The 22,694-nt window shown below is 42.3% G+C and overlaps 1 protein-coding gene across 6 annotated transcripts in view; it reads right to left on the reverse strand.

The window, feature by feature from the left end:
• ELOVL5 (ELOVL fatty acid elongase 5) overlaps nt 1–22,694 on the reverse strand; it is a 101,140-nt gene that overhangs the window by 35,328 nt on the left and 43,118 nt on the right. For all 6 annotated transcript variants that reach the window (XR_008557206.1, XR_008557207.1, XM_054721916.1 and 3 more), the window contains exons 2-3: nt 9,374–9,439; nt 5,958–6,145 (exon numbers count right to left, since the gene is read on the reverse strand). Coding sequence is in view for 4 of the 6 variants with exons in the window: in XM_054721916.1 (XP_054577891.1) it covers nt 5,958–6,145; nt 9,374–9,431 (246 nt within the window). In the remaining 2 variants the exon portion in view is untranslated. The remainder of the gene's footprint in view (nt 1–5,957; nt 6,146–9,373; nt 9,440–22,694) is intronic.

Below are 22,694 nucleotides of genomic sequence, written 5' to 3' on the forward strand. Positions count from 1 at the left end.
CACAGACATAGCCGAAAGAAACCGTTTCAAAGAATATTTTTAAAAGCAATATAGCAATGGTTCAGTTTGGAGATCACTGTCTTACATCTCTATCATGGAGAAAAACAACAATAATGTTTCATTTTATAGAATGAAAAAAGAATGAGAAATGAACTTTTAGAAAGAAAATATAGTCATTGAAACTAAAAATGAATGAAATAAGAGATTAGACAATTGAAAGTATGCGTGAATTAGAAGAATGCAGAAGAGAGATAGACAGCTACAAAAAAATACAAAAGAGAGGGCATGTGGAGTCCGAGTCCCACACGTGTCTAACGGAGCTCGAGCAGGCCCTGGAGATGGAGGGAGAAAGACGGTTAAGGAGAAGAAGCTGAGTACTTTCCCAAGTTAATGAAACAAATTCTCAGATTGCAGGCACACGGCCCCGAATGAGGTAAATAAAAGTGGATGACTAAGCACACTATTTTATTTTTAAATGCAATTTTAAAATACCTGGAAAGAAAAAGATGACCTACAAATGTACAAAAATGAGACTGCAGCATAATTCTCTGGAATAAATCTTCAGAGTCCTCAGGAAAAATAATTTAGAATTCTACACCCTGCTAAACACATAAATACAAAGCATAAATACAAATAAAATGATGTCAAATAGAAACTCATAGAATGTATCCTTTACAGAAAAGAACTACTTCAAAAGGAAACTGAACCTCAAAGTAAAGAATGGATTTCACAGATCAATAGTGAGAGAAAAAAATCAGTATGCATTGATTGTGATAATGATGGTTGGTTAGGACCTTAGGAAAAGGTCGAACTAAACACTTGCTAACAATAACATGGAGGATGGGGAATCAGAGATGAACTTTTCTAAGCTTCTTGTATTATTTAGGAAAATAGAATCACTTTAGGCTTTATTAACTTCAGAATGTATGTTAAGGCTTGGCCAGTGTTACTCAATGGTTAGAGCACTGGCCCACACACCAAAGGGTTGCAGGTTCCATTCCTGGTCAAGGGCACGTATCTGGGTTGTAGGTTTGATCCCAGCCCCAGTTGGAGTGCATGCAGGAGGCAACTGATCAATGTCTCTCTATTTCTCTCTCTCTCTGTCTCTCTCTCTGTCTCTCTCTCTTAAAAAAAAAAAATCAATGGAAGAAACATTCTTGGTGAGGGTTAACAAAAAAATAAAAAATATGGGTAACTAATATTATTAGATGAATAACTTTTAAATCAGTAAAATGAAAAAATATATAAAATTCAAAAGAAAGCAAACCAAAAAAAAGGACAAAGAAAATATGTACACTCACAAAAAAGACAGAAATTATTCCAAATAATTAATATGCTACATGAAAATGGACTAAATTTCCCCACTAAAAGACAAGAGACTGTCAGAATGGGCCATTGAACTCCCATATGAGTATCTGGTAAAAACAGAACAAAACAATCACATTTGCACAAGGAGACATATCCAAGGATATTCAACATAACTATTAATTGGAAACCTTACGTCCATAAAAAAAAAAAATCACACAGATAAAATGGTATAAGAAATTCTAACACTGAAATAACAGAGAAGTTAAACCAAATATATTAACCTTAAAATTCAACATGGATTCATCTCAAAATATGTCAACTGAAAAAAGTTATTTGAAAAAGAGTATAAACAGTATACCATTTATGTAAACTAAAAAAAACTGTCTCAGAACATACTATATATTGTCATGTATACATACATATATAGTAAAAGCATAAAAATATATCCAGAGAAGAAACATATGAACTTTAGAAGAAAGTTAAATGCATTTTGTACTGTTTTCTTTTATAGACAAAAAATTCAAACCAATAAGAAAATGTTAATATTTGTTAGGTGCATAGATATCATTTATGTGATTTTATTTTCCATATTTTAAAGTAGTTCCAAAATTACAAGTTAATGTGAAAATTGCAAAGGGAAAGAAAGAATAAGTTTTGGATCTGTGCCAATCTAAATGCATAGCTGTCAATCACTGTTTTAAAATTACACTTTAAATGCCTGAATGTGTGTGTGTCAGAGAATTCTCTCCCACTGCTCACAACATACACTTCTAACTGCAAGGGAATAAACACATATAAATACTAAAAAAATAATCTTTTTGTAATCTGTGACTTGTCTTTGTTAGATAAAGTAAACTGTGGTTCTGGCATTCGCTTTCCTCTATCCTAATGCTTAGGACACACTGGGTGGACCATACCAACCAGGGAAGAAAAAGATGCGGAATAAACAGTCAGGACAGTCATCCTGCAAGCTTGTGATCTGTGTGAGAAGATGCTAGTGGGCACATCCACCAGAGCCCTTTAATGGAAAAATGTGTGTCACGTTCCTTGGGAATGGGAAAGCAAACTACGCTGAAAAATCCTGCCTATAGCCCAGTCCCCTCACAGCTTCACAGAGGAAATGATCCTTGAATTGAGTCCTCAAAAATGAGATAGAGGCTGTCAAACCGAAATGGGCCTAGGTCAGAAAGGAGGGAATTTTTAAGGGGTAGGGACCAAAGAATTAAAGAGCCTGGTGCTGGAGGGGGCAGGGGCAGTTGAGAAGAGCTGGGCATAATGGACAGGTTATGAAAGCTCAGTGGTTCCTCCTAAGAAGAGGTTGGCAGGCAGTTCTCTCGGTTCAAAGTCATGTGGGCTGTGCAATACTAACCCCAGCAGCTACTGAAGAGTCCCAGGATCAGTGCAGGGAGCGGGCTAAACAGGGATGGTCCCTCTTGGACTATAACAAGTCAAGCACTTAGATCCCCTCTGCTTAGTGGTGAGGCTGAGGCAAAGAGAAGATAGCAGACACACCAAAATGTTTCCACATCAGGACAGAGCAGCTGCCTAAGTGGGAACCTCATGTTTGATACGTGCACACAAAGGAGTCAGAAGTAGCTCGGACAGCTTGCTGGGTGGGCCAAGGGAAATGCAAGTGCAGCCTCGTCATTTGGAAAAGCCACAGTTTCGCACTGGGTAGGTGGGGATTCCCAATCAGAGTTTGGGACCAGGGAAAAGACAAGTAGATAGTTAAACAAACAAACACAGCGCGGCATTTATTCAGATGACATATGCCCTCTCTGAGGATAGAAAGGAACACAAGGTTTGTATGTTTGCTACGGGGGAACTTTTACAAAGCTGAGTTAATGCAAACGAAGTTGTTTTTCTTTTATAACTTCAAATTTTATTTCTGAATAAGAAATAAGATCATTATTGATTGTATCTTAGACAACCCCTAATTTAACAAGTAAAAGCTAAAAGTCTTGCCATACAGTCCTATACTTTCAATCTAAAACATCTCACTGTTCAAATATACTTCTAATCAGGGATCTATGACCTTTTTCCTGGAAATAAACACCAAATTCATGAGATAAGTAGAAATAATGCCATGATTCTTTTTAATTTTCTTCCTAACAAATGCATAAACTACAAACAAGTCTCCTTTCTTTTTACATTTTAAACTCAGTTACTCGATTTTAAAACTGTCATGTATTTACCTTCTTCTAGAAATTTTACAGTTTCTGTGATTACCCCCCATTTCCTTTTTATCTATTTTCTTTCAAGATTTCTTTGGTCTGCTTTAGTGACAATTCTTTTTGTCTTAACCTAGAACTTGCAAAGGCAGTTGTGAATTCACACCACAGGATTAAATAAACAAAAATATCAATGACTAAACATTTATTTTTAAAATTCTTTACAGACCCAAATATGTAGATAAGCAAGAGGGTAAAGATTAACGATCACGACCATGTCAATTGTGTGGCCACAGGCAAATGACTCTAACTCTTGGGATATTGCTCTGAAGCCCGGGCCCGCGGGGCTCCACGCCCGCCTCAGCTCCTTCTGTTGCAGCTCCCCGGCTGCCCTCCCGCTTTAGTAGCCCCTAGAATGTAAGTGCTAAGTACAAAGAGAAAAACCGGTAGCGAAAATGAAATGGAAAAACTTGACAAATGATATGTTATCATGGTATTTCTGATGAGGTTATGTTAGTACAGAGGGGAAAAAAGCCAACTGTAACTATCGTTTAAGTTGGAGTACCAGGGCTTATTTCAAACTCAGGCATATCTGATCTGGGTACAGTTTATAATCTTAATTTGATTTAAGGAATATTGCCCCCCACCCCCTTATCTATGACTTCTCTGTGTATTTTAAATTGTGAGTTAAATTGTTATTTTCCGTCTCTGTATATTTCTTAAACCTCCATAGTCAATGCACAGGCACTGCTCAATGCCTTCTATTGTGCTCATGAAGCTGTCAGAAGAAAATCTATACTTATTATAATGCTTTCACTCATTTATACAAAGCAGCAATTTATGCAGCACTTCCCCCCTCTCTTCACCAAGAAGTGATCTGTTTAAGAGAGGTTACATGATGAAGCTACTGCTCTATCGTAGGGTCAGAGAAACATTCAAGGCACCAGGTGCTTAAGTCCTATAAGACTTAATAATCTTACATATTTTTTTTTCTCTAGACGATTGCTGTATAGTAAGAAACCCTGTGAGAGCTTTCTTAATGAAATAGCTCTCGCATCTATCAATTATGAGGAAGTAAACGGTTCAGCCTAAAAAGCCTGCCAGCTGGCCGCGGTTGTGTCCCTTGGACACACAGCGATGTGCAGTGCTGGGGCCTGGAGTCCCTCCTGCGCACTGGCCCTGCCTCCAGTCCTGCCATCTCCATCTTGCAGGCTAATTAAACTGCCCCTGTTCTAGAATAGGACAGACACAAAGCAAACGAGGAGTTGCAAGCATTTGACAGAGAGTCAAGCATAAAAGTAATGATAGTAGCATCTAGCGTTCTAGTCACAAAATCGTTACCATGGCTTATGAAATACGTGTGGGAGAACAAGACACAGACTTCCCACAGCTACAATATCTCTGATGATCAAATGCAATGTTTCCCAATAGCTTATACACCCACATCCATTCTCATACACAGCCAGCCACACGCAGACAGGGAGACATCACGGCCTGAGGCTGACCCAAATTTATTCTTTCTTTAAACACTTAATTTTAGATTTGTCTTCAGCACTCCCTTCCTTCTCCCCTTTATCTTATTCACTACTCCTTGGAGAATTAAAGTCACAATAAAAGGTCAAAAATCTGAACAGGACTGTTTAAAAGTGTCTGTTTTATGTATGGCTTAAATCTCCACCCCACAAATGTAGCAATAGTTCTGTGTTGTAGGATACTTGTGTTGTAAGCCTGAAAGGTGTAGTCCTTCCCCTAAAATTGTGCTTACCACTGGAGGGCAGCCCCCACCCCATCCCCGCCCTCCCTCAGCTTTTGAAAGCTGTATTACTATACTTTGCAAAATAGGAAGGACATAGTATCGATTCTGGTTTGTCTTTCATTTTTATTTAAGCTACATTTGACTTTGAGATCATCAATGTGGTCTCCAACATTCCAGTTATATAGAAGAAATAATTGGGTCTGAATATATGCAGACCATTCAAACCTTAACCTATCCAGTCTTCTTAGCTTTTAAAAAATAACTTGTCAAATCTCAAACCTATTTACAGTTATCAGATCAGGATGGAGGCTGACTTACCACAAACACAACCAAACACTGGTAACACCCACTTCCTTCCTCCCCGCCCCCAAACAAGAGCCATCTATTAAATACTTATAATAAAATGCTCACAGATCTGTTTTCCACGTTTTGTTCATTTTCCACTCTGTATTCTGCTCGCATAAGAGTATTTCTGAAATATTTATTTTACTTCTAAACATAATACGAAGCATGAGAATCAATAGCAAAGGCTTCTATTTTACATATTCCAGAGGGCAAACAACGCTGGCATTTTGAAATATCAATTTTCAAACATACTCAAAGTGTATTAATGTACTTGCTCTCCCAGTTCCCCTACCACCGTCTTCATTTAGGAACACAATTCAGGATAGCAATATGAGCAGAGTTAAGTGAGAGGAAGCCCGTGGTAACCTCAGACCTACCTCACAGAACATATAGAGAGACAGCAAGGTGAGCCCAAGGTTATACACCACTAAAATTCTTCGGCAATCGAGCGGCTGCCGGTTCTTCATGTATTTGGGCCCCAGCCATACAATTAGTAAGTATATGGTGGAGCAGATAAAAGTAGGTATATAATTGTCCAGAAGAAACCATCCTTTTACTCTGGTATCTGGAAAATAATAAAGGAACAATAGTTAGTGATCACATTTTTCAAATATCAAAAATTTTCTCTAACCACAACTTTGTAATAGTTCCCTAATACTAATGTTCCTATTACCAACGGAGCAACAAGAGGAAGCGCTGAGTTTTCGGTCTGTGCCATCCAAGATGAAGCTCCCTGGTACATGTTCTGAACAACAATGTGTATATTACTCATGATTTTTGCTAAGTAAAATAATAATTTAAAAAATCCTTTCCAAAAAACCTTAAAAAAAAAAAAAAAGAGAGAGAGAGAGAGAGAGAAAGCTAAATTGTCCATTAACTGGGTTTATCAACCAGGTTTGTTAAATTATGCACGGGGTAATGAAACCCTAGGCACGGCAGTCTTTGAACTCCGAAGTCCTCCTTCTCAGCCAAGAGTCAGCAAGCCCTCCCAGCATGCAGACTCGGAGGCAACGTGCCACTTAGCCAGCTTAATGACAGTCACTGATTCGACAGGCAGCATCTGCTGGGAGCGCAACCGTCACCAGCACAGGGCACGGTGGTTTTTTGAAGTGAGGGTGAAGCAGCAATGACCAGCAAGTGACTATTTAAGGTATTAAGGAACCACGTGAGGAGTAGAGGCTTGAGAAGACCTACATGGTTTCCGGGGAGCTACTTGGTCTAGGAGAGAACTCCCTTGCTCCCACTCCGTTTCCTAGGCAGGAATGAGGAGGAAAAGAAAATTAGTTCTAAGTAGCTGCCGGCAGCAATGACAACCTTCTCCTGGGATGGGCGTCAACTCCCTGGAAGCCACATCCCCTAGGTGTTATCTGTCTACTGCAAGATTCAACTTCCTCTTCTGGCCGACTCCCAGGAAGCCACCTCTGCAGCCTGTTCCCCTCGGTATCCTGTCCTGGCCAGCCCCCAAATCCGGTGGCTTCTCCAAGGCCCCCTCCTCTGGAGCTCAGAAGCACACGCAGGTTTCACATCCTGGATCTTCTGAGTCACAGCAGCTGAAAGGGACAGCCTCAGCTCCTCTGACCTCCTGGCTGGACCACCTTGCTCTTCTCTCCAATGCTTTTCCCTTGACCTCATAGGACAAGCCTAAGTGTATTGGGAGGACCTACTGTCAGCCTGCTTTCCTGCAGATACCTTAAGTTCTCCCCCAGGTTTCCTGGATTTCCTCCTTGGCGTCAGAGAGAGATGGCCTCTCCCCTCTCCCCCTAGAGTTGGGCTAGTGCGGCAGAAGGTGTTACCACCAGTTCTGTAGAATTGCTGGTTCTCAGAAGTCCTTCAGGGAAGTGGCCGGCCCCAGTGAGCTCAGCAAGGGGATTCTAACTTAACCTTTGTTTTCAGCTGTCAATTCTGAGAAAACAAGTTCCCATTTAGCAACTAACATCAGATGTTTGCGTGTGTGTTATGTATCACAAACACAGTAAGCGCGCACACACAGAAATCTCCCATTTCCTTTTACTTAAAGCTGTGTCTGCACCTTGCTTTTTAAGTTTTATAACAGATCTTCATCTTTCTATATTAGCAAGTATCCAACCTCCTTCCACAGAACCTAGTACTTCCCGGGCAGCTGGGACCTAGCTAATCAGGGTCATCCTCACCCACTCTCTGGTGACTGGTGCAGACATGGACATGTGAAGCGAAGATGGCCACTGAACTTTGAGAAGATGACAGCTGGTGAGGGGCTCTGGGAAGGGTTTCCTTGTTCGTAAACCCATGCACATGAGATTCTTTCCTCCTCTGCAGCCATCCCACCATGACAGGTGGGGGACCTGTGCTGAGGACAGAGCTGCTGCTGTACTGAGGATGCAAAGTAGAAGATGACACAAGAACAGGGATTGCTTAACAGCATTCAGCCCCTGAAATAACTCAGGAACTGATGATCTTGCAATGCAAACTGGTCAGTTTTATTATCGTTTCAGCTAGTGAAAATGGAATTTTGGGGTCCCGTAAAGCTAAAGTGGGGCATCGTCCCAACACAAGCATACAGGTGGATCTAACTCGTTCTTTTTCATGGGCTGTACACAAATGTATTTAACCCGGCCCCTATGAATGGGCATCTAGGTTACTTCAGTTTTTGTTTTTTTTAAATATATTTTTATTGATTTTTTTACAGAGAGGAAGGGAGAGGGATAGAGAGTTAGAAACATCGATGAGAGAGAAACATCGATCAGCTGCCTCCTGCACACTCCCCACCAGGTATGTGCCCGCAACCAAGGTACATGCCCTTGACCGGAATCGAACCTGGGACCCTTGAGTCCGCAAGCTGACGCTCTATCCACTGAGCCAAACCAGTTAGGGCGGGGTTACTTCAGTTTTGACAAGCAATGCCATAAAGAGCATCCTGATGTTCATCTTTGCAAAACTGATCAAGATTAGTTGTAGGATAAATTCCTAGGAGTCAAACAGCTGAGTCAAAGGGCATGTGCATTTTAGTTTCAACAGAAAACACAACTACTCTCCAGAGAGGTTACACCAACTTAGACTCTCTCTCCACATCCTCACTACTGTCACAAATGACATCAAACATGATTTCATCTCTGCCATACGAATAAACTGCTTTCTTCTGTGTTTTAAAAATCATGAGTGAAACCGAGAATCTTTTAAAAGATCTGTTTTAAAACTGCAGTTTCCCTGTACATTATTTCTGTGAACCTAAAAAGTTCCTTTTTTATAGATCAGACACTGAGAAACATTTTTGATGACATTAAAGGAAGGCAATCAAGGAGCTGATTTACTTCCTAAGAGATAATAAATGATGAAGAGATGTGTAAAATATGAGTGCATGTGTATATATTTACTTGTTGATGTGACACAACGTGGAAGGACATTAAAATGCCCTGACAATGGTCAAAGGGAAAGAGTTTTAAACTCCTAGTTGCAATAGTGCATTTTGGAAGCCAGTTTCAGCTGGAGACTCCTAAGAATTGAGGAAAACATACAGGTGATAATGGTGAAATCTTGGCATTTTCAGGCTACAAGCCTGATAGCATAATCTGATTTCCTGCTGAAACAAGCAGAGGGTCACAGGAGCTGTGTCTCTGCTCCAGCAGCTGGAACACGGCACCATTTCAATAACCGTCAGAGGACTTCTCCAAGCCCCTAGTTACCCAGGACAAGGCGTTAGTCTTATCATAGAAAATGCTAATGTTTTCATCATCACACAATATTTGCAAGTGGCTATATCCAGGAAGGGGGGGAAGGATAGGGAGAGGAAAGGAAGCAAAACCAAAAACCACCTTACCTCGGGGGCCTAGCAATGCCTTGAAATAGGTACTAAGTGATGCATCAAAATGTTCCATTTTAAAACCTATTAAGAAAAAAAAGACATTGATTAAGCTCTACTCAAAATGTTTTACATAGTATATTTCCTAAAAGAACAAATTTTCCAAGAATATGCTATAGACAAGGTTAAACTCCTTATGCAAAAATGTTTTTTTAAACTTACAGAAGTAACTTATGTGCTAGTTCTAATTTGAAAATGAAAACGAAAGACACAACCCCGTGAATTCACTTTACAAGTGCCAGTCTAAACTTCTCTCAGTTCCACAAAAACACCCCGTGAAGCTGAAATCTCAGTGGGGAGAAGAGTGAAACTGGAGGAAAGGTGGCAGACAGGAGGGGATCCCATCCCGGCAAGAACAAGGCGGAGTCAAGAGGACAAAGACAGGAAGTGCTGTATCAAAGGAGGGAATGCCACAGTGAAAAGGTGGTTTTCTCTGCTTGTTAGTTACTTTTATTATTTTTCTTAATACTTCATTCATGCCCACAGTAAAAAATTCAAATATTAAAAATGAAAAGAGGCCCTAGCTGGTTTGGCTCAGTGGATAGAGCCTCGGCCTGAGGACTGAAGGGTCCCAGATTTGATTCTGGTCAAGGGCACATGCCTGGGTTGCAGGCGTGATCCCCAGTGAGGGGCATGCAGGAGACAGCTGATCAGTGATTCTCTCTCATCATTGATGTTTCTGCTCTCTCTCCCTCTCCCTCCCTCTCTGAAATCAATAAAAATATATTTTAAAAAAGAGTACAAACAAGAATGGATAAATGGAACAAAAAAAGAATGTATGTGGACAGACTATCTTAAAAAAAAGAAAGAAAAATTAAAAGAGGTGGTAAAAAAATCTTATCACTTCCCTCCAACCACAATCCATGAAGCCCCACTGTCAGGAGGAACCTAATGGTGAGATTTTGGGGCATACTTCCCAAGATTTTTCTCTTTTGCACACAAAAGAGGTCATACTGAATGGGTGTTTTTACAATTGTGGATTGTAGATGTAGATCATATATTAGTAGATGATCAAGTTAACTTACTATTAAAAATAATAATCTGATCATAATGAAAGTGAGAATGAATATTGTTTCATAATCTTTAATGTTATTGTATCATATTTCTAAGTATGATGTACTCAGCTATGATGTAAAATACATTCTTAATGGGGGAGGGCGGTGTCACAGAAAAAAAGAAACTTAGAAAAATACTGTTATACCGAGAAGTATATACAGTAAATCCTCACTTAACATCCTCAATATGAACTATGGCAAAATGAAACCAATTTTACCATAGGCTAATTGATAAAAATAAGAGTTAAGTTCTCATTGGCATCTCATCAACATTATAACGAAATTATGTTATTTGAGGACCTGCTGTATATATTACTTGTTTTCACTTAATAAAACATCTTGAGAATAGTATCAAATCAATAGTTACATCTCTAACTCCATCTTCCAAGATTTCATAAATCCCTTCATTTCACCCTTATTCAAGATTGACATTTATAGGGCAGCTAAGCAACTTTTTATACACAAGTTGTCTAGATTTTCTATATTAACTACAGGAGACATACATTTTCAACTTTCCTGGCCATTACTCTTACAGATATAACCACAAACATTTTACCTTCCAAGAGCAAAGGCAAGCATCAGTTTTATTAACCCAGCTGTTAATCATTTAATGCTATCCCTCTTCCTCAGCTCAGCACACTGGAGCATACGTGTTCTTTGGCTAATATTAGGTTACCTAATGGGCTCTCTCCAGCCCGGCTGTGAGATAAGAGACAGGCGAAGCCACAATGACACTGCAAGCAGCAGCTACCAGGGTGCTGGTCAGGGAGGTGACTCACTGCTCTGACCATGGCTAGAAACCAAGAAGCCACCACAGAGCCAGCAGTTAGGTATACCACCTTTGTCCCTCAATAGTTATACACCAGGCCACTAGGTCACTTCTGACATTTAAAAAATAAACAGCTCTTTAACATACTGTATTCCTAAGACCATTCTTATCCTGAGTCACATTCCTCCCTCAGACTGAACTTCTTCAGGGGACAAAAATTCTAGAGCATCTTAAGAAGAATCTGTTAAACTTCACATTTCCTCAGCAGAATTTTTCTTTAAAATGTTTCCATGCTTAAATAAGAAATGTTTTATCTATTAAAGGCTGCTAGAAACCTTGCCATTAAAAAAAAAAAAGATAACTGCATCTATGTTGTCTTAATCTATTGAAAATCATCTAGAAAATGCAAATTTTGGAAGACAACCATCATGTTTTTGTGCAATTGAACTCACTCTGACACAATTTAGCTTCGTCTGAGATGGAGTAGGCCCTGCATATGCAAGGCACAGGGTCCCCTGCACCTCAATCGAAAGCAAATAGAGACTGCTCAAGGAGGAACAAGGTCATAAACACCATGACTATTGGGAGAACTAACTGCTGATGGACAAGCTGTCTAGCAGGGACAGACTTAACACCTTCCAAGACATTTCAAATCTAGACCCTGCTAGGACTGGATGAGTGCACCGCTTACTGGTGGGCCTAATACCCAGGTACTCAGCGTGAAGGAGCTGAGAGCAGGCATACCAGGCTGCAGGTGATGAAGTAGTAGTTCAGTGCTGCCCTCTCATCAGACAATCTGGGTTTGAAACTTATTTTTCCACTTACTAGCAATGTGACTTTGGACGCGTTATTTAACCTCCTATCTACAAAATGGGAGAAACAGGTAATGCCTCTTAAGGTTAAGACGGTCAAATAGTGCCCTCAGGGCAGTGCCTGGCGTGCAGGAAGCCCACCCTAAAGGCTTCTTACTGTGTTTGCCACAGGCTCAACTCCACAATGAATACTGCCAACTACCCATGGGCACCGGGGGCACTCTGTCCCTGGCCCGTCCATGAAATGCCACCAGCAAGCCCCAGTTCTTGTGATAACCCACACTGTCCACTTCAAGTCCCATCACCCCCAGGGGCACAGCAACAGAGGTGGAGGCGTGCTAACACCTCGGGAGACATTCTCCAAACAGGAAAGACGGGGCTAAAATGAGCATGCAAATTAGATGCACACATACCAAACACCTACGGTGCACAAGATTGTCAAACCGGGAGAAACACAAAGGAGCATTCCTGGAGACTCCAAACAAACCAGACGTTCAGGACGCTGTGAGCCAAACACAAAATCCAGTTTGCTAAAGAGTAGCTGTTAGAATGATGCGTACTAAAACAAGCTGCATATACACGTTTGATACCACGCTGTAAAAATAAGATTCACGTAACAGTATCCTGGGATCTAGCACCCGGAAGATCCCTGACAAAGGCAGTCAGGGGATCATGACGATTTTTAACTAAGAGGCCTTTCAGAGAGCTGTGGCCAGTTTTGGTTTCCATGCAAGGAGGAAACAGAAAAGCTGGAAACAGGAGCACAGAAATATTTTAAAATGATAAAAAACAGACCTGTAGCGAAGGAGTTAGGGAGGAGGGAAAAACATGAGTAGACTTAAGGGGGGGAAAAAAAAGGTCCCTAAGAAAGTGGTACAAATGTCCTGTCATTACCAGGACAATGCCCAGGACAAAGTTGAACTTGAGAAACTAGGCTAACATCACGGCAACAGAAAAACAGCTTGATGAAACATACGGCGAAATTTCAGTCCAAGTGTACTGAACCCAGCAGCAGGCAGCCAAAGAGTGTGGAACTTAGTATTTGGAGGCACTGAAGAGTTCTGTTACAACCATCTGTCCTGAATAATCTAGATCTAAACCCATCTCAAGCTGTGGAAGCTGGTAGGCACAGGAGACTCCTGTCTCTCAGAAGGAACATCTCCACACAAAAGCACACTTGAGGGGTGGTCGTCAGCAACAGAACATCTGTCTCACAGTGCATTTCTCTCTGCTGGAGAAGCTTCTCTCAGGCTTGCAGAACTTTTCACAGTCAAACTTGGGAGCACTTAAAATAGCTAGTGAGCCCGGCCAGCGTGGCTCAGTGGTTGAGTGTTGACCCATGAACCAAGAGGTTTGATTCCTGGTCAGGGCACAGGCCAGGGGTTTTGGGCTGGATCCCCAGTAGGGGGCGTGCAGGAGGCAGCTGATCAATGTTTCTCTCTCATCCTTGATGTTTTTATCTCTCCCTCCCTCATCCTTCTCTCTAAAAAATCAATAAAAACGTATTTTTTTAAAAAAAAAATCTAGTAAAACAGCCTCTGAAAAGACATGAGTGGGAAATAAAGATAGTTTTCAGAGAGAGAGAATCGCTGAAACGTCTGTGTTGAAAGGAAGGAGGATGCCCAGAGCCGGGCGTATTGACCAGCGGAGTCCTGATCCCATGGCTGACAGGCCTGCTTCTGTGCTGGGCTCCGCCTCCGCCGTGTTGAAGGTTTTCCCCAAACTGTGCTCCTGCCACGCCCACAGCCAACATGCACGGTGACCTTCTTACACAGGACTGTTTTCACACAAGTCACCAAGAGACCAGCACCAAAGGTTTTCTCCCATCCTTCACGCCACACAATGTCATCTCTGTCTAGTCAGCTACACATTTCCCACCCCGCGCTCCCGTGTGCACATTTCTTCATTCACATCACACACTTCCTGGGTGCCAGGTGCCTTACTAAGGTCCCGAGAGAACAAGCCAGGTGCCTTACTAAGGCCCCGAGGGAACAAAAAATCCAGGCTGGGGTGGAAACACACACATACAAAAGGTTATGTAATGTAACCGACGGCAAGAAAAAAATAAAGCAGGCTGAGGGGTTGGGCTCACAGAGTGCGAATTTACTTTGGAACTCGCAGTTAGAGAAGGTGACAACAGAGCAGGGACCTGATGCAGAGCGCGAGCACCTATCAAGAGAGGGACCGGTGGGTGGCATAGTCCCAAGGTCAGGGGTGCTTGGCATGTTCAAGGACCCCAGGCCAGGCCAGGGGTAGAGGGCAGGCTGCAACTCGGGCGGCCTGTCCTCCACTCCCTGCCAGGTGTCCCGACCTCGCTCAGAGGTGGTTCACAGATAGCAATCACGCGGTGTGACTTGCAGAGAGCATGTGGCCACAGGCTGGGAACAGAAGACTGCCAACCCTTAACTGCTCACTGCCACCATCCCCTCTTGCTCAGGCTGCAGACTGCCTGACAGCACTGTGCCCTTTTCCTTCTCGTCTCCCTCGCTGAGCCTATCTGCTGTGCCACAGGAGCAGCACAAAAGGTGTCAGCAGATGAATTCTTCACTGCCAGGCTGGCCCGGCCCACCCCGCTGGGTGAATGGGGCACTTGCTGAGCTGCCTGTGGGCCGAGCGGCCTGTGGGCCGAGCCACACTGTTTTGTACTTTTCTAAAGGAATTGGGGGAGGCACAGGGCCCTGCAAAACCCTTGATACTTTGCCTATTGATCTGGAATCATGGGAACAGCATGACCCACTTTGCACAAAATGTCAACCACACGCCCAGGGCTGCAGCCTGCCTGCCTGCTACAGTGCCCATCTCCCCAGCTGCACGGGGACCAGTGACATCACTTCTCAATAACCTGTGTCGCTCTCCAGGCAGCTCGGCGACCTGGGCCAAGTGGGAACACAGCTGCTCTGAGCAACTGTACCAGCAAGGACCAAGCCCAGGCGCCGGGACCATGGAAGAGGAGCTGTGGTCTGAAATGCAGCCAAAGAATAAGCCATTCTTTGATCTGGCTGGTTCCCCACAAGCAGACAGGAACAGGGGTGGTCAGCCCCTCCCAGGAACCAGATCGTGCTGACACCAAGCCAAGCATGGCGTCCCCTCCTCATGCTGACACCAAGTCAAGCATGGCGTCCCCACCTCTTTAGCCAGGAGTGGTGACAGGGAGTCATAGGATCCATTAAAAAAAGTTCTAATCACATCAGTATCCAAAAGCTATTAACTCACTAGTTCAAGGGCGACACACAGAAAATGATGACTATGAAAACAGGATAAGGGTAGAAAACAGAGACAGGTAAGTAAATTAGAATTAATTTTAAAGGATTCCTCTTTTATATACATTTTTCAAAAGCCACTTCACACTGTCAAATTCAGGAGTGTTTTGGTAACCATGCAACTGTGCTATAATTGTGCCTCATTGTAACTCTTTAAGAAAAGCCATTCATTGGGGCTGGTCATTCCCTATATTAAAAGAGTGATATGAGCAAGAGCTCAGCATACTGTCACCTAACGTACGTATTAGTACATGTGCTAGGAACTTGCCCCGGACACAGAACTAAGTGTTTTAGGGCTGAGGTGAGCATCGGGCCTCAATTCAAAAGAAACACTGGAACTACCATAGCAAAGATACAGAGACCTGGAAATACTGACTCAAGCAGAACACAAAAGGGCAAAAACCAAATCCCCGAAGGGAGCAGTGCTCATGCGGAAAATCCATCTGTCTATTAGTTAGCTCTCTGCGGGAGTGGCATGCCCAGGTGAATCATCCGCATGAGGTTAAGCAAGCATTAGTGTTCACTCTGATCCAATATCAAACGGAGTCTGCTGGAGGCTTGTGGGGAAAAAGACACCATAATAAGCTTTATAGCATTCCCTTCCCCCTTTCTTTCCATTTGGCTCCCCAAAGGGACAACAAAATGTGAGAGGAATGGGGGCAGGCACCAAAGGGAGAAGGTTGCTGGGGTTAAGGAGAGATGGCGTAGTTAGTTGCTTCCATCACAATTCTCAAGATGAAGTTGAGAGAATTATTATTATTTAAAATATTTACTGCTGAAAGTATTACAATTACATATGTCCCCTTTCACGCCTCAACCCCCCCCCCCCCCCGGCCCCATTGATCCCTTCTAGCCCGCCTCTCCCCTCTTTCCCAGGCCTTCACCACCCTATTGTCTGTGTTCATAGGTTATGCATATATGCATTCAAGTTCTTTGGTTGATCTCTTCCCACCTACCCACCCACCCCTGCCTTCCCTCTGAGATTCCACTGTCTGTTCCATGCCTCTATGTCTCTGGATCTATTTCGCTCATCAGTTTATTTTGTTCATTAGATTCCACATATGAGTGAGAGCATGTGATACTTATCTTTTTCTGGCTGGTTTATTTTGCTTAGCATAATACACTCTAGGTCCCTCCGTGTAGCAAAGGGTAAAAGATTCTTTCTTTCTTTTTTTCTGCTGCATAGTATTCCATGGTGAAATGTACCACAGCTTTTTTATCCACTCATCTACTGATGGGCACTTGAAGTTGAGAATTATGATGGGAGCAACATACGAAGTTATCTGCCTTGATAAAAAGGCAACAGACTTACAAGTCAGGAAGCATAAAGAGTGCCAAACAAGAGGAACCCAAGGAGGCCCACACCAGACACATCATAATTAAAATGCCAGGAGTTAGAGACAAAGAGAGAATCTTAAAAGCAAGAGGAAAGTAGTTACCTACAAGGGAGCGCCCATACCTGTCAGGTGACTTCTCAACAGAAACTATGCAGGCCAGAAGGGAGTGGCAAGAAAAATTCAAAGTGATGAATAGCAAGGACCTACAACCAAGATTACTCTACCCAGCAAAGCTATCATTTAGAATTGAAGGACAGATAAAGAGCTTCATAAACAAGAAAAAGCTAAAGGAGTTCACCATCACCAAACCAGCATTACATGAAATTTTGAAGGGCATTCTTTAAGAGGAAGAAGAAGAAGGAAAAAAAAGATAAAAAACATGAACAACAAAATGGCAATAAATACCTATCAACAATTGAATCTACAAATCAAAATAAATGAACAAGAAATCTAATGTACAAAATAAACTGATGAATAAAATAGAATCAGAGGCATGGAAATATGGAACAAACTGATGAATCTCAGAGGAAAGGGAGTTGCGGGTGGCAGGAAGCGAGTAACTAAAAATCTTATATGCATAACCTATGGACACAGACAATAGGGTGATGAAGGCCTGAGGAAGGATGGGAACTAGCTGGAGGAGGTCAATGGGGTGGGGAAATGGGGGACATCTGTAATACTCTTAACAATAAAGATTTGAAATAAAAAAATAAATAAAAAATACAAAAAATGCTAATGCTAATCATTCTGACCATTTATATCTGAAGCAGGAGAAAGCTACTTGGCAAATGAAAGTACTGGGATCTAAAGGCAAATCTGCTTTAGAGAATATCAAGATTAAAAAGAAACTATTATAGTATAGAAAGTTAATTTCCTAAACCCACAACTAGGCTATTTGCTGACTCCAAAGCTGAGCAGTAGAGACCTTTTGGGTCTTCTTGCTGCTAAGGCGGTGGTAGTGGGGAACAGTCAGTTTGCTTTGAGAGCCTCCTTCCTGTGAAATCAGTCAAGTCACGTTGCTTTTGGTTTAAAAATGTGTTTATTGCAGACGTGTACCTACTGTTTAGCATAACTTCCTCATCACATCCTGTTTTATGAGTTTATGTTTTGAATTGTCACAGTTGATCTAAAGATAAGTCAGCTGAGCTGGCCTTGCAAGTGACAAGAGGTCAGGATAAAATTTCCCTCCCTTTTCTGTTTTCTCCGACCATCCATCCTTTTCAACAGTCAGCTTGTGTTAAGCAGGCATGGGAACATTCTCCAGACTGGCTGCCAATAACACAAAAAATTAAATGGCACTTTAACTTGGCAGTCACAACAAGGCTTGAATTTAAAAAAGGTTTTACTAGGTTGGAGAAAATCAGCTCCAGGAATGAAGGAAATGTTAAAATATAAAACACTGTCCTAAAGACCTTAAGGGAAACATCTAAGGGCTGGCACACTTTTAGCTATGGAAGTACATTGACAACAGAATCCCTTTAGAATGTCAGCATTTAACCCAATGGCTCCAGATTAAATCTTGGGTGGAGAGAAGTACCTGCCACATCAACAGTGGTGTATGGTCCTTCTGACACTCCGGAAATCTAGGCTTATTTTTCCCCCCTCATAGAATTCTTGCTCCATTCTAAGGCCATAACAAACTCTTGTTAATGACGATTCCCTGGTAAGAGTCATTTTTTCCTGCATAGATCATATATGTAGAGAAAGAACACAGCCCTATTTGGGGCCTTAGATAAGTAACTGCAAAATTTGTGGTGCACTGATATGCACCATAACGTACTGCTACAGGATAGCTCCAAGGTCAAAGGAGGCCGACCAACCTCATTCTGGTATAATGAACATGTGGGGGAAATTTTTAAAATGTTGCGGCAAGAATAAGATCGGACAAGGTTAGAAGATAAGCCCCCACCTCCCACTCCTTGGTTGCACCAGTTAATTAAGAAGTCCTCCACGCTAGCGGTCTGGAACTCTAACAATGATATTCTACTCTTGTCTATGACATCACCAGTAAAGGCATTTTACAAGGGTGAAAGAAACAAACACCAAAAGAATAACACGCACACACCCTTTAAACATTCCAAAGAATGCTTTATGCTTTCCCTACTCAGAGAGAGGGAGATATATTTTTCTACTTTGGAAGGTAATACATAAATATATGTGGTCTAAGAAACTCACATGTAGATAATTTTTCAGCAGCGGGAAGAGGCAGAGTAATATGATCTTAGAACTGTATTCTTGGGGAATTCTCACAGCTAAAGAACAAAATGTACCATCGAATTCAAAATTCTTCCTCCAATTCTCAGCAGGGGGAGATAAGAACCCCACACCCCCATTCACTTAACCAACAAGCATTTGGAGAGGGGCTCACTGCAGAAAACTACTCTTGTAGAATTTCATTGCCTTAAAGATGACGGCCTAATTTCCATCTGAAACAAGAACAAGAGAAGCAGTAATGACTTTGCTCGGGTTGAAGCACACTGTCATTTGGAAAAAACAACAACAATGTTAATCCACACACAGAATGCTCCTTGCTGGTGGATGAAGGCCAGCTTGCCACAGATGGACTTAGATCTCAGCTCTCACACACAGCCTGCTGACAGTAACTAATTAATCCCGCAAGGCTGCGGTGAGACAAGGCAAAAGGTCCACCGAGTGCTGGGATCGTGTCATCCCCTTGACTTGTTTTATTTCTATGTTCCCCAGACATCCTCAGAGTTCACTCTTCCAGTCATGTGAAAGGCAGAGACTCACTAAATTACCAAAGACCTTATGAGTGCCTACTATGTGCCAGGCTATGTACTGCTCATTAGAAAAACGACGATGACAGGGACAGACATGACCTCTGCCCTACGTAAAGCAGTAAAACCTGTGGGTCATTCTCTTTTGGGTAGCAGTGGTTAGGAGCACACGCTCTAGAGCAGTGGTTCTCAACCTTCCTAATGCCGTGACCCTTTAATACAGTTCCTCATGCTGTGGTGACCCCAACCATAACATTATTTTCGTTGCTACTTCATAATTGTAATTTTGCTACTGTTATGAATCGTAATGTAAATATCTGTGTTTTCCGATGGTCTTAGGCGACCCTGCTAGAGGTTCTCAACCTGTGGTTCGCGACTGTAGAGCCTAAGACTATCGGAAAACACAGATATTTACAAATTAAACACAGACATTTACAAATTAAAAATGACCACAGCCAACACAAAATGGCTGGTTATACGTAGTAACATGTTGCTTGATAGATAGGAAATACATTTTTTGGTGTGCCACAGAATTTTAGTAATTGGTTTCTGTGTGAATAACAGTTGTTATTCTCCACTTTGGATGGAATCACATAGTAATACTTGTGAATCAGGGATTTTTAAGAGTCACTAGATACATTCCTCTAAAACAGCGATTTTCAAACCTCTTCATCTCATAGCACACAGAAACCAATTACTAAAATTCTGTGGCACACCAAAAAATGTATTTCCTATCTATCAAGCAACATGTTACCACGTATGATCAGCCATTTTGTGTTGGCTGTGGTCATTTTTAATTTGACAATCTAGGGAAAAGAGGTCAGTGCCCCTGACTAGTCAGGTACTGCATGTTTCACAATTCTTGTGGCACATCAGTTGAAAATCAGTACTCTAGAACGTGAAGGGGATGCTGGTCATTGACTTCTTTGTGAGCAGAAGAGAAGATCAGTGTTCATACCAGGACAGTTATCTGATATGGCTTTTTTATACTCCCGGCACCTAACTCATAGTAGATGCCCGATGAGTTTATTCACTTACTGCAGTTGGAGAGGTGGCCAAGTTGACAAAGGTCACAGGGCGTGGGTAGAGACAAAGTTTGAGCCCAGGTCTCCTACCTACCATTCTTAAAATACCCCATTTGTGGCTTTCCAAGAAAGCATCTTCACACAGTTATTATTAGGAGGATGGTGACAATATGTATTAGTAGTGTTTGAGTTCATACAGCTCTTTTTTGGGGGGGTGCCCTTGACCGGAATCGAACCTGGGACCCTTTGGTCCGCAGGCCACGGCTCTGTCCATTGAGCCAAACTGGCAGCTTTAACCACGAGAATAAGATACAGAAGTAACTTAATTTTAAATGACACTATCAAGGTAAAAAAGATTGCATTCACCTATGATGCTTGGTAATAGAGGCCTTAGAAATTAAGACCTATATGGGAAGACGGCGGAAAAGGGTGGCAATCCTCCTTGGCCTCGTTTTCTCATGCCCATCATCACTTCCATTATCTCAATCAGTGATAAAATTATAGGCTTATTTTGTAAGTGTCATAATTATCAGTTATGCTGTAATTATCTGCTCATTTGTTCACAATCCCCATTAAGCTCTAAGCAATTCTTCTAGGGCAAAACCTCTGATGTTCCCATTTGTATCTCCACAGAGCCTGGATCCAGGCCTGGCAGGGTGCCAATTACTGGTTGGAACCACGAATGAATGAGTGTAAGAATGCATGCCTTCGTGCCTTTCAGTTCCATATCTGTCAGCAACTCAAATCACTGAGGCGCTTCAAACAACAGATTTCTAGAAATTCTGATTCAACAGTCTGGAGCCTGAGACATTTGTCTTTTTGCAAAGTTCCTTGGGTAAAGCAGATGAGCGGCCTTCTTTGGGAACCGCTGCTGTAGATGTAAATTTCACTTTGGGACTCGAATAAAATCCCCTGCAGTTCTTGAAGTTATGTCACTTGGACAGTAATCGTATACTGATAGCACTACACTCCCAGAGTCTAGACTGGGTTGGTGGTCAAAGATAAAATATTTCATTCCTACAAATTCAGTTATAATTCCACTTGTGTTAACTCCACTATCATTTCCTTTCAAACCATCTCTCAAGCTGAAATAAAGCCCCATTAAGCTAGAGACCAGTTCTCCTATCTATCAAGCACCATGTTGCACCATACATACCAAGTATAACCAGTATGCATTAAGCAGTGCAAGCTCTTTCTCCATTCTGGAATGTTGTTGGAAAGAATACCACGTCGCGGCAGGAGAGATCCTTAACCGGCCTCTTCCAAAACCAGGTGTCAGTGGCCACGTTTGCAACAGCTGAGTGAGGGCGGGGAACATATCTATCTTGTTCGGTGTGACCCCCAGCAGCTGTTCTTAGTACACAGAAGGAATTTAATTAAATCCATATAAACTGTGTGGTGTGAGGTGTCACTTCCAGAAATCAAGGCACACACTTGGCCATAGCCAACTGTACATACTGGTACTCCTTGGAAGGAGATAAGGTGAGCAATGGGCAGAAATCTGGACACTGGCTGAGAGGTGGACTCTGGCTCAGGCCCCGTTATCATCAGTTCCAAACTGAGCCACTTTCTACTAGCTTCATTACCTGGATTAGAGGATCAAGGTTTCAACTGAATTTGGTATCTGTGGGAGCCAGCCTCTAAGCTGGTCCCCAGTGATCCTCTCCTAAACTGAACCAGGGTTGCGTGAGCAACCAACAGAATATAGCAAAGGATGGTATCTCACTTCTGGGATCAAGTTATAAAAGACACTGTGGCCCTAACTGGTTTGGCTCAGTGGATAGAGTGTCGGCCTGTGGACTGAAAGGTCCCAGGTTCGATTCCGGTCAAGGGCATGTACCTTGGTTGCGGGCACATCCCCAGTAGGAGGTGTGCAGGAAGCAGCTGATTGATGTTTCTCTCTCATCGATGTTTCTAACTCTCTATCCTTCTCCCTTCCTCTCTGTAAAATATCAATAAAATATATATATTTTTAAAAAGACACTGTGACTTGCATCTTGGTCAGCAGTATGTTTCTCTGTTTCTCAGATCATGGGCTCTGGGGAAAGCTGGCTGACCTGTTGTGATCGGCCCTCTGGGAAGGCCCTGTGCCAATGACCCCCTGATTGAACCTAGAAGCAGATCCTTCGGCCGCAGTCAGCTTCAGGTGACCTCGGCCACAACTGCAACCTCAACAAGGACCCTGAGCCAGAACCACCCCCGCAAAACCTCTCTGGACTTCCTGAGCCCCAGAGCCTGTGTGAGATAATAAATGTTTACTGTTTTAAGCTGCTAAAAATTTGC

Source organism: Eptesicus fuscus, chromosome 10 (assembly GCF_027574615.1).
Source record: "Eptesicus fuscus isolate TK198812 chromosome 10, DD_ASM_mEF_20220401, whole genome shotgun sequence".
Classification (NCBI taxonomy): Eukaryota; Metazoa; Chordata; class Mammalia; order Chiroptera; family Vespertilionidae; genus Eptesicus; species Eptesicus fuscus.